At 47.8% G+C, this 13,027-nt stretch overlaps 1 protein-coding gene across 2 annotated transcripts in view; it reads right to left on the bottom strand.

Annotated features, from left to right (window-relative positions):
• The window catches only part of Smoc2 (SPARC related modular calcium binding 2), a 132,113-nt gene that overhangs the window by 28,298 nt on the left and 90,788 nt on the right, over positions 1 to 13,027 (bottom strand). For both annotated transcript variants that reach the window (XM_015994879.3, XM_015994878.3), the window contains exons 8-9: positions 8,237 to 8,423; positions 1,563 to 1,645 (exon numbers count right to left, since the gene is read on the bottom strand). In XM_015994879.3, the coding sequence (XP_015850365.1) occupies positions 1,563 to 1,645; positions 8,237 to 8,423 (270 nt within the window). The remainder of the gene's footprint in view (positions 1 to 1,562; positions 1,646 to 8,236; positions 8,424 to 13,027) is intronic.

Here is a 13,027-nt window from a genome sequence, read left to right as displayed (position 1 = left end):
AAGCATATTTTTAAAAACCATCTTGTTCACTGCCATAAAAGCCTGGTTTCAGGCAGCATGCTGGAGCACATTTATAGTCTCAGCACCTGGGAGGTAGAAACTGGAGGACTAGAAATTCAAGGTCATCCTCAACTGCATAAGGAGTTGAAAGCCAGAAGAGTCTACATCAGCAATTATCTCAAAAGAAAATCTGATTTTAGAGGCCAGATACTGGTGGGAAAGTACTCTTCATGCCAACCAGCCTCTGCACCAGCTGAGAGGTCTCTAAGAACATAGCATTAATATGCAAAGGTTCCAAGCAGAGAGTCTAGGCCAGATTAGCCCCCAAACCTCATCCTCTGAGTCTCAGCCCTGACCCAGGAAGCAGGAAGAGGAGGCAGAAAGAGGAAGCAAGAAGAGGAAGTAGGAAGCTATCCACAGGAAGGAATATGATGTCCTGAAGATTGTATTGCCATGGGTTCCTGAACCTATGGGTGGACAGGGAGTGGGAACCAGCAGAAAGCCTTGGTCTAGATCATCAGAGCAGAAAGTGGGCTACTACTGCCCAGACCATGTGTTTCATACTGGGAGGAAAGTGTGGCCTGTTTCCCACAGCAGAGCTAAGGCAGCTACTCCTCTGAGGTGAGCAGGCTCACACGGTGCCATTGGTTGATATTGGTTGATATGAAATGTGGGTGTGCTGGCCTTCTCTTCTTGTTTATACACAGGAAAACATTTTTTCTTTCAAAATTACCCTCTCTGTCAATACCGTCCAAACTATGAAGGAAACACAGAGAATTGCTATATTAGCCTGGCCAGAAGAGACTAGACTAGTCCCGCCTGGCATGGAGGATGTGATAGAGTGGACGTGACAGCCTGGAGACTCTGACTGAACATGCGTAGTCTGCAGATACTTAAAGGGAAAACAACCAAGCAGAATGAAGCAGAGAGCTTCTTCCAAGCACGGTGCATCAGCTCATCGGTGACGTCAGTGTAGGTCTGTCTGCCAAGGCCCTTGTTCCTCACATGTCACAGACACTTATATGCCTTTTGAGGAAACCAAACACCCAAGAAGCATCTTCTAGCAAAAGCTCTGATTCATTGTAAGTTTAAATCTATTCTCTGTTTAATCTCAAATAGTCCTTGCAGTTGAGTTCACTTGGTACACAGATGGACTTGTGTTTATGAAAGCCACTTGCCAGCTTCAAGTGCCAGTTCAATGAAGAGTGACGTCAAGATACCCATCCCTCACAGAGTAACTAGAGGCCTTGCAGAAACCCCTCAGAGTTTTGTCATCGTGGCTCCCTTTAGAGATACTTTCTCTCTCTTCCCCTACATATCTGGTCTTATACCAACGGCCCTTTCCACATTGCCAAATTTGAGTTAGCTCTGAGATCAGCATGTGTCTTACCTGTCTCTTACATGGGCTCCCACATCTGCTGGGATTCAGGTTTTCAGTGGAGCCACAAGACATAGGGTCCACCAGGCCACAGGGAAGCAAAGATATCAGCTTCCTTCTCCCACATTACAAGTGGTCCTGAGTGGTTCCAGAGCTGCCTGAAGCCCATGGATGCTGTACTCACCCTGCAGTGGCCTGTTCTTGTATAGGTCCCGGGCCTTCGCTGGGTGAGCTCTGGCTGTATTGTCACACTTGGGCTGCTCATACCTAGGAGCAGGGGGATAAGAGAGAAAAGAGTGGAGTTGAGACCCTGAGTTGGAGTTGTCTTCAGTTTCTCACATCTAACGGCTATGTACAGCTTTAGCTTCAGAACGTTCCAGGAGATCCATCCTTGGATCACAGCTCCTTGGTGGCTTGAGTGGACATTCCTAGATCCTAGCCAGGTCTCAGAACTCGGAGCCCACAATGATCTGTCATTGAAAGTCTAACTAATTTTCAATACAACTCACGGAGCTACAAAAGTTCGTCCAGACATTTAAAAAGAAAATAGAAAGAAGGAAGTAAGTTAGGTACTGTGGGTTCTATCCAGTGTTAATAGAATGCTCCGAAGGTCTGCCCCCGCCTTCTGCCTGGAGCTGCTTGCTTCCTGAGTGTTTCTGGTTCAAACCCAGATGAACCTCTGTTGTGGCTCAACAGCTCCTTGAAACTGCCCTTGTTCCAGATCCGTGTGAGTGGTGGAGTGGAGTCCCGTACCAGAGATCACTGACTTCCTCCCTCTGTATCATTCTCTACTGTGGTTGTTTGAGTGTAATTGGCCCCCATAAACCCACAGGGAGTGGCACTATTGGGAAGTGAGGCATTGTTGAAGTAGGTGTGGCCTTGTTGGAGGAAGTGTGTCACTGTGGGGCTGGGCTTGGAGATCTCCTATGCTCAACCTATACCCAGTGATACAGTTCACTTCCTGTTGCCTTCAGATCTAGATAGAGAACACCCAGCTCCTTCCCCAGCACCGTGTCTGCCTGCATGCTGCCTCACGGTAAGAGGGTAGTTGTCTTAGGGTTTCTATTGCTGTGAAGAGGCACCATGACCATGGCAACTCTTATAAAGGAAAACATTTAATGGGGGTGGCTTACAGTTTAAGGGTTGCCATGGTCATAGGAGCTCTTCACAGCAATAGAAACCCTAAGACAACTACCCTCTTACTATGAGGTCAGAAAAGGGGCTGCTCAGCAAGGACTAGGCATGGAGGGCTGGAGAGGTCCATCCCAGTGAGGTAGGATGGAGGGCTGGAGAGGTCCATCCCAGTGAGGTAGGATGGAGGGCTGGAGAGGTCCATCCCAGTGAGGTAGGATGGAGGGCTGGAGAGGTCCATCCCAGTGAGGTAGGATGGAGGGCTGGAGAGGTCCATCCCAGTGAGGTAGGATGGAGGGCTGGAGAGGTCCATCCCAGTGAGGTAGGATGGAGGACTGGAGAGGTCCATCCCAATGAGGTAGGATGGAGAACTGGAGAGGTCCATCCCAGTGAAGTGGGAGGGGGGTCTTCTCTCATGGGTATCTCATAACAACCTATCCTGATGACTTGTACCACCTAACGAGAGGTGTGACCTGTGATCCCAGCCTTCCCTCCCAGCTACCAGCAGACCCTGGCCTTCAGCACTGACTGAGTCTCTTTGTTTCCCACAACTATACTCCTCTTTGTCCAAGTCTCATGCATTGATCCCATGAGACTCCTTCTTAGGGACTGGGTCTCGCACATTGGTGGGAGATGGACAGGGGAAGCTCCCTCATGGAGCACCTGTTTGGACTAAGGTTCAGACTAAAGGCAGAAAACACCAGCTAAGAAAAGAGAATGATAGGTTAGGGCCAGTGGGGAGTAGGTGCACAATGAATGTTCTAGGTCCTAGGGCTGCATATTTTCAGTCATGAAATGGTGAAGTTCTACCCACTCTTTTCTTCCTCTCTCCCCTACTACCTCCCTTTCTGCTCACAGAAAGGATAGTGAGGTCACATTTACTCAGTTTCATTTTTCATTATTAATTTGTTTTCCTACCACAAAAAAAAAATAAAATGAAATTTCTCATTATGAGACACTCCTTAAAGTCTTCTGAAACTGGGCATGGTGGCATGTCTATCATCCCAGAACGCAGGAAGTAGAGACAGGAGGCACAGGAGTTTTAGGCACAGCTGTCCTCGCTAAGCATAGAAGCACTTGCCACAGAAGTCCATCAACCTGAGTTCAATCCCCAAAATCTACTGCGGAGGGCAAAAGCTGATTCCAGAAATTTGAAGAGCGCATTTAAGTAACTGTGTTCTGCTCAATTGAAAGTTGTCTTCTGAGCTCCATATGTGGGATGTGACATGTCTGTGCCCAGATTCACACCACACACACACACACACACACACACACACACACACACACACACACACTTTTTTAAAAAGAGAGTTTAAGATACTTTTGGCTACATAGTGGGTTTGAGTCTAGCCTTGGTTGCATGAGAATATCTCACAAAACCGAAAACAATAAGATATCCTATGATGTCAATAATATATTGCGTAACAAATGACTTCCGATGGAACACCAGATCCAAGCAGTAGGTGCAGTCCAGCTGTGACAAGACCCAGGACCACTGCGCCATTGACCTCCCTCCCTCCCTGAACGGCAGCTTTGGCACCCGAGAAATCAACACCCTCTTCACACAAACTTTACATCTTTCTGAAATGTTGCTTCTAAAATTGGCGTCCCCAATGAACCCCAGCAAACAGCTGGACAATCACTCACTCCCCTTCCCAAAGCCACTCAAATATATCCTTTGGGAACACAGAGGCTCAATGCCAGACAGCGGGGTTACATTCACAACCACAGGACAGTGGCAATGGGGTGGGGAGAAGCCTACTCAGTCGATGTCTGCTGCCCAGGACCACACATCATCAGACAGGAGCCGAAATGCATCTGAAGATGATGGGGATTACAACTGGCTGCCTCAGGGGTCATTAACCACTATTCCCGAGGGACACTAAATTTAGAGAGAATAAATGCCCTGGGTATCAGAGCTTCATTCCAGGGACCAGGCAGTGCCTGAGGGTTAGGGGTGAGGTAGGGCTGACATCTCTGCTACAGTGACCCGTGACCTATAGAAAAGTGAGCATGTGTCTCAGCTCCTAACTGATGGTACAGAGCCCCAAGCCAGCAGTCCTGTCGTATGTGGGCCACAGACTGTATTCCAGCGTCCGAGAGCTGGGCTTTCTTTCCAGTATTCATGTCATTCACACAGTCTGAGAGCCAGGCCATGTGCAGTTCCATTCCAGCTCATTTGATCTTTTGCTCTAACTTGGGGCTTAGCTCTCTTGAGCCTTACAGCGGTGCTGAAATTTGAAGAGCGCATTTAAGTAACTGTGTTCTGCTCATTTGAAAGAGCACCGAGAATGACTTGCCAATGCAGAAACAGGAATCTGGAGAGGTGCTCATGGGTTTACCAAAGTGCTCTTGGCTGCAACAACCTTTGTTCTTTCAACAGCACTTATTTCACATAAGGAAAACAAAGAACATTGCCTGGCTATGGCTGCCCATCAGATACCAGACTTGCCGCCATGGAGAAGTGCAATTTCACGCCCACATGACCACATGCACACGGCCACTGTGCAGAGCGCTGGGGTCAGAAACAGAGGCTGTCTCAAGGCCAGACTGCAGCACCAGGCAGGTGGGCAAAGCCTAAGCCAGCCCTCACAAAGGTGAAAGGGAAGCCTGTTCTGGCACTAATGGAGCCGCTGGCTGTCGGCCTGCACGAGGAATCCAATCGCCTCCTCCAAATCCCTGCTACTGTTGGCCAGCAGCCAGGTAGAAGTCTGCCCCTCCTCCAGCGTGAGTGCCACCAGGCCTGGCAGCGGGGCCTGGCAGGTGGTGCCCCAACCCCATGAAGGGTCACACAAAATATGGTCAGAATGTCAGTCTTGACCCCAAGGAGCAAGAGAACCTGCAAGAGCCACCACCAGTCTGCTTCAGAGGGAAGGTCAGCTTCGCAAGAATGACAGCCTAGGGCTTGTGCTGGACTCAATTCCACAGCAGAAGCACCTTATTCCTGTGTGGGACACGAGGACGGAGAGGTAGGTGGCTTATAAACGGCAAAGCGTTTGACGCTTGCAGCTTCCTGGTTTCCGAGGTCAAGCAGTCCTCATGGGGAAGTACGCAAGAAGACAGGACAAGCAAACCGTTGAGTTCCACGTAGGGCGAGTCCAAGCCAGGGCTTCCCAGGAGGCCTGCTCCACTCTTGTCTTGCTCGGTGTTGTACAAAGCCTGCCTGTGGATGCTCTGTCTTCTAGTCAAAGTTCTCTGGGCCTTGCTGTGTGGCCTTCACACCTTTCTCCCTGACTCCTGCCTGTGTCTCTCACCCAGCTGTTCCCTCTCTCTGTGCTCCAGGGCCCTGTTCTTGCTCAATGCCCTTCAGATTTGTCATCAGCCAAAACATGTCCTTATGTAGGCTTAGCCACGGACCCGTTCTGTCTCCGCCACCCCCTTCCCTCAGGAAGCCCCGGTGTTTATCCTCTTCCTTCACCAAGTCCCCATCCTCCAGCGCGATGCCTGGAACACTGAGGACATTCAAATCATTCAAGTGTTTACAGAAAGGAAAATGAAGGAGAGGAAGCCAGGACATGTTCTCACCACCACTGACCAAGTGCAGTGACCCAGGCCAGCACTGTCTGTCCATCAGGGCTGTTGTGGGAAGTGCGAGCCTGACTCTGCTTTCCCTGCCCTGGCTGAACCCTCCACACCTCACATGTAGGCTTTGCAATGCCCCCAGGACATTGCACCCTCCCCTGACTAGAAAGGCTAGCCAGGCAGGAACCAGCGGGGACCCCACCTGCCCTGCCCACCTCTGAACTGCTCTCCACCCTGGTGTTACCCTCTGTTTGCCTGACTGTGGGACGCTGCAGGTGGCATCAACTCTCTTTCTCACAAAGCAGAGTTTATTAGACTGGAACCTGGCTCTGACCTGGTGCTCACTGGAGGAGGCATGGTAAATGGCTCCCTTCCATGGCTGGACCTGTGACAGCCTCGGGATGAGACCACACTGAGCAAGTCCCTCAGTTCAGAGGGAAATGTCGCTCTTGTTGTCAAAAAGGGAAACTCCCTTGGCTACGGAAATGGTTCAGCAGGTAAGAGCATCAGCTGCTCTTCCAGAGGACATGGGTTCAGTTCCCAGCATCCACACGGCAGCTCACAACTGTCTATCACTCCGGTCCCAACAGATTTAACACCCTCTTCTGGCTTTTGTTTAGTGGATATAAGAAAGTATGGTTCAGAGGAAGACAGCCATATGAATAGGCCTTTCAGTTGGGTTCAGTTTGAGCCCTTTCCTGAACCTTCCATCAGGCAAATGTGGAAGCGGAGAGCTGAGGTTGTCCTGTTTGCCTGAAACCCGGGGAGAGTCTGCACAGAGGACAGAGATTGCTGGCTTTCCACTCAGTCACAATCTAAACTGTTCTCGGTTCTCCGGGGAAAGCATTGCAAATGCTGATCTCACTGTTTCGGAGCCAGTTGGAGGAGAGCTGGTTTTGACTGTGCGAGGATTTTCGTTGGCCAACTCTGAGAAAACATCTGCCAGGGCCGCTTCTCCTGTATGGTAGAAGTGTGGCGTGGGGCCAAGGCTACAGCTGGAAGGAGCCTGCTGGTGCCCCAAGTGATGCACAGCAAAGGAGCCAGAGGCTCAAGTATGTAGGAAGATCACCCCCAAGAAAGGCTGCTCAGAAAACAGTACCTCCTATCTACCTACACAAAGGACAATGAACTGCCATAGCAAAACCCAGGAATGGTGGCAATTCTAGCCGAGCCTTGCACAAGCTTGCTTCCAAACCTGAGGCAGGTTAGTCTTGGCTTTGTGGGTCACCAAGAACACACACTGTCCTCTAGTGTGGTGAGAGCAAGGTGATGTTGAGTGCTAGAATCATCTGTGATGTTATAGCATTGTTATGGTATCCAAACCAGGGCCCCCAAGGAAGATGGCCTCACTCAGGAGCTAGAAGGTGACCAGGATGGGTTAGACTTGGTCTTGATGAAGCCATTGTCATGTGAGCAATTGGATTTTGCTTCTGCCCTTGGGGCCTGACCAGTGCCCCCACTGAGCGCTAGTTGTTACACTAACAATCTAGGAAGCATTCCAACGTTCATCCAGGCACCTGGGATGAAACTAGAGAATGAAGCTAGCAACTCTAGAGAGAAGATGTTTGCGTATTTGTAAGTCTAGGAAAAATGATCCAAGTCAAATTACGAAGGCTACTGACAGGTACCCACTGGACAGAGGCACCCACTCGGGAATGGACCCTGCCCAGGTACAGATGAGCTTCTGCTGGTACTCTGGGAGAACATAAGTGTTTGCTCAAGCTGGCAGAAAACACAAGCAATCATGAATAACCTTGACCATTCCTGCCTTATATATTCTTCTCTTTAAATGATAATTCCTAGATTCAAATATTACGTCCTATAGAAAGTTATCTGAGGCATTTGGCTTCTTCAACATTTCACCTCTCTGTCCAAAGCCTGCAGCAGAAAGGGGGTGTGTTTAGTCTTTAATGTGGTCCAAATGCTCTCTCCAGAGTTACCCTTCTCTGCTTCATGCTTGGTGGCCCATGACTACTAAGGATATGCTTCCCTTCCCAGAGCCAGAACCACTCTTCCTAATCAGCCCAGGGAGCAGGGGACAGAGTCCTGTGTGGTTGCCACACCCACAATGTAATACTGACTTTAACAGGAACTGAACCCATAGCAGAAAGAACCTGGAGGCAGGGGTGGCAGGAGGAGGGTGCTCAGCTTTCCGGCCTCCATAACCCAATGTCTCTTCCCCAGCTCCCACAAGGATGCGTTTACCTTGTGGAGGTCCCAGGAATGGGCCGCCCAGTGTCCACCAGCACACACCAGCAGTAACCGGTGGACGGGTGGCACTGAACTGGCTTGTAGAGGCCACCATGTGCACACTCAGGGATCACTACGTTGTCGTTCTTGGGCTGCTTGGCTTCCTCGAGAGCCGACTGATGCTCCTGGTCACAGGAGGAGGCTGCAGGGAAGAGGAAGAAGCAGATGGTGAGCAGACATAGGGAGCCAGCCTCGGTGGCTGGTGCACAGTCACAGCTAAATGATGCTGTGTGCCGTCCCAGTATGATAGTGGGAACCAGGCCTAAGGACAGACAAGAGGTCCCCTCCTGCCTCCTCAGCCATATGCTGTGAGGCTGGGATGTTTTACGCCACAGGACAAGAGCATGTGGTTCTTTTCAGGTGGTCATACTGTGTGCCCCTAAGCCACAAACGCTCCCTGAGAAACACGTGTTACTGTTCACAGGTTCCCAAGAAGGAAACAGCTGCCTTCCTACAGGGAGCATGTGCTGCAGAGAGCAAAGTCATCTCTTCTCAGGCCAGAGACTCAGTTCCTTCTTCGTGTTTAGCCAGTACTAGTTTACATCCAATGGGCATCTGCCAAAAGACAGATAAACTGGTGCATGCACAAGCACACACACACACACACACACACACACACACACCACACACACACACCCACACCACACACACACACCACACACACACACACACACCACACACACACACACCACACACACACACCCACACCACACACACACACCACACACACACACCACACACACACACACACACCACACACACACACACCACACACACACACCACACACACATACACCACACACCACACACACACCACACACACACATACACCACACACTACACACACACCACACACACACACCTGCTTTCCAAACGGCTTAAACCAGTAAGTGAAAAAGAACCAAAGACCCTAGATTGCCACATGCAGTCTCACTCAGAGGACAGCAAGGCAAGGCTCCACTCAAGCTGAGGACACCACGCACAAGAGAAAAATCTCTACAACTTGGCACGTGGAAAATGCTGACTGTGTTAAGCCTGCTCCGAAGGCACCGGCTACAGCCTCAAGCGGTTCATGAACACGGTGACGTCAGGGGAAACATGGAGAAGCCGGTGGGGAAGGGCTTCTGCCTCAGTGCCGCCCCAGCCATGGGTGGCAGGTGTGGTGCCAAGGGCAGAGCCTGGCCCAGGTGACGCTCCAAGGACCAGGGGATTGCAGGCACAAACCGGACCTCCGACTGGGTTTCGTAAATGTCCGCTGCTGCTTCCCTCATCGTTCCAGGGCTGGAAGAACTTTGGCATTCACTACATGTTCATTAATGTCTCTAGATACATAGACAACAGTTAGAAGGCCACATAGATGTCAGCTCGTTGGGTGATCCTGAGGACAAGTCTACAAGCGCTTCTACGATCTATCCATTCACTGACGGCATTACCAAGTGCAGTTTCTAGATTTCTAAAAGCCACAACATGATGTGTATTAACTGGAAGAGATGGACCTTGCTGATACTCCCACTACGCTGCTATTCAGAAGGACTGCTGGATGAAAAAGAAGGAAGCTTAACTAAACATCCCTTCAAACACACATCTTAGAGGAAAAGCTCAGCATGTGGGGATCGTTCAAATCACCCGGCTGGTGCTCAAAACTCAATAAACGAGAAAGAGAAGTTTAGAAACTGGGCCTTGACTGACATTTTGTGCTTCTTCCCATGTGATCTTCACTTTCTGAGTACACTCTAGGTGTACCTAACATGTGCAGATATACACATGAAACACACCTGAGCTTGCTGGGGATCTTGACAAAGCCTTTACCCAACTGCCACCAGGAAACTGGCAGGAAACAAAAATCCACACCCACTGGTCTTTCTTCCCAAATCCCATCAAGGCTGTGATAGCCACTCAAGGAGGCCAGGCAACAAGGGTTCAGGCAACTATCTGTGAAGACGGTTGGCACTTCTTTGTGGAACCATTTGGGCTATCATTGTGAGAGTAAATGGAATGGGAGCAGCCTCCGAGCTGTACGCAGCAGCTTGGCAACACAGACCTCTTCAATTTAGCTAAGGTTTGCTTGGCCCTTTTTCAAGATTTCATTAGTTCACAGAATGTACAGTGTGATTATCTGGCCACAAAATATTTTTGGTGCTCCATTCCAAGGACATATTGTATCTGGTAATGGAAACATTTTTGAAATGTCCCTATGAGAAATCTATGTCATATTTGAAAGATCCTCATAAGCAAAATGAAATTGATTGAATAAAAAAAAAACTCTAAAATTTGTTGCACATATTGCAAAATATCAAAGCTGCTCTGGCGGAGTCAGACGGCATCCTGTTTGTATGAACGTCAGGGTGGTGGAGATAACTGGGGCTGGCATTTGACAATCTGCTTGCATATTGGAAATTCAAGGCTACTAGAAAGATGCAATCACATTCTCTTGTAGGACAAGCCACCAGGAAGGCCGAGGACATTTTAATAAATGAGTAAGACCTTCATAAATAGAAGGCAACGCAAGACGGCAGTTCAGAATGTGGTCACACCTCCCCTCGCGGCTCCTCCCAGGCCCCGACCACTGCAGAGTTCTGCACAGGCTACGTCTGAAGTTCCTGCTACATAGACAGCTCGCTGTAAAATAAATGCAATGTCAAATGAAATGTTCACCACATTCACCGTAATCCACAGCTAATCAGTCCCGGTAGGACTAATCCACTTCTATCTTTTTACTTATTTCTAAGTTGAGTCTGAAGAAGAAATCAAGTAAAGCTGATTTTCAAAGTAAAAGTGTTTTATTACTTAACTTGGAATTAATCCTTACAAAAATCTGACTCAGTTTAAAAAAAAAATGAAGAAGATGAGAAAATCAGGGACGAAGGGGTGGAATCTGAACTTGAATTTACCTGGCCATGAGGCTTCGAGCTTCTAACGTAAAGGGTGTGTGTGTGTGTGTGTGTGTGTGTGTGTGTGTGTGTGTGTGTGTGTGTGTGTGTCTATGTGTCTGTCTGTGTATCTGTGTATATGTGCACTGTGTATGTCCCCAAATCACACACCCAAATCTTCATCTCTAAGGTGATGGAACTAGGGAATGGGATCTTTGGGGCGATTTGAGTTACAAGGTAGAACCTAGAGTTGGACAGAAGAAAACCATCTGCCTCTTCCACCATATGGAGACACCTCAAGAAGGTGTCACCTATACATCAGAAGATAGGTCTCCAGAAACCAAGTGTGCCTGTACCTTGAAGTTGGACTCCTGGACTTCCAAAACTGTAGGAAACAGCCTTGGGTTATTTCTAAGTGACTTCATCCATGTCGCCGTATTGCATCAGCCTGAGCAGACCTCCCTCACCGCCTCAAGAAAGGGGGTGCCAGTGAAGCCACACATGTGTCTTAGAGAAGAGGCTGTTGAGGACACTGCAGCCAACACTCAATAACTCTTTTGTCCGGGTGCTGTGCCCCAAGGGCAGCCAGCATTGTAACAAGAATTCAAGGATTCATTGATTTGTTTTTGTTAAGGTGAACAACTTCATTACTTAAATGGAAAAACTCTTAGAAAACTGGGAATCTGAAAAACTTTGAGGTGAAGGACATATTTTGTAAATGTCCACAGCTAATGTCATTTATAAATGTCCTTCCTTTAGCATTCCATAAGAGGTCCTGGGCAAGGCAACAGAGTCAAAAAGGAAAAAAAAAAAAAAGACTGCAACAAAAGAAATAAAAATGCCTTTAAATACACACAACAGTATTGTATACAAAAAAATCCTAAAACATCTATAAAGAAAGAAACTACTAAGCAATGTCTAAAAATCATTCATATTTTATGTACTATGAATAAATAATTGCAAAATAGAGATAATTAAATGTCATTTGTCATAACATCAAAACTAAAATACTTAGAAATAATTCATAATGAGAGGTACAAGGTATTTTAAAAATGCCACTATTGAAAAAAAAACTCTTAATTAAATAAATGGAGAGATACAGCATGTAGATGGGTAACAAGACTTGGGAACACTATAAAATCAATTTCTCTAAATTAATTAGTGGACACAATGTATTTCTTATCAAAATCTGAAGAAGCTCTTCAGTAGAAACTGAAAATGTGGACTCTAGAATGGATATGGAAATTCCAAAGACCTAAATACAGCCTGAAGCTTGGCTCTATGGTTAGGGGGCTAATGTGCCATGTTTGAAAAGGTATGAAATCATTCACCCAGAGAGTGGGATATGACAGGTAAAGAGCAGAATGGAGACAAATGAGGAGCCCACTAACAAGAGACTTGGAGTGAGAAGGGACCAGAGCAACTCACAGGGAAGTGAAACATTTCCCAAGAAATGACGGTAGAGCTTCACAATGACTGTGGACCAATTCAAGACAATCAACACACACTGCACAATAATTATGTAAGATGAAGGAGACATGAATATAAAGTCTGAAATGTAAAGACTAAAAAGAGGCTTTAGGAATACCCCACCATGTCACTGCCCCGACTGTGTCTTGGGGACAGACTGGCCACAGAGGAAAAACTGGGCAAATTAGACATCATTAAAATTTAAAACAATCACCAGAAGATGCAATTAAAAAGTAAAAGGCAACCACAGATTGGGGGAATGTTCCTAATATATACATCTGACAGAGACCCCCAGCTTTTCACATCAATAAAACCACAAATAACCAAATCTAAAACTCACTGAGACTTCAGAAAGCAAGCCATCAACAGAGCCATAAACACTTGAAGAAAAAGAGGGCAGCATCAT

The sequence above is a fragment of the Peromyscus maniculatus genome, chromosome 16, assembly GCF_049852395.1.
Source record: "Peromyscus maniculatus bairdii isolate BWxNUB_F1_BW_parent chromosome 16, HU_Pman_BW_mat_3.1, whole genome shotgun sequence".
Lineage (NCBI taxonomy): Eukaryota > Metazoa > Chordata > Mammalia > Rodentia > Cricetidae > Peromyscus > Peromyscus maniculatus.
Note: the sequence above shows the minus strand (reverse complement) of the source record. Positions and strands in the feature narration are given on the sequence as shown.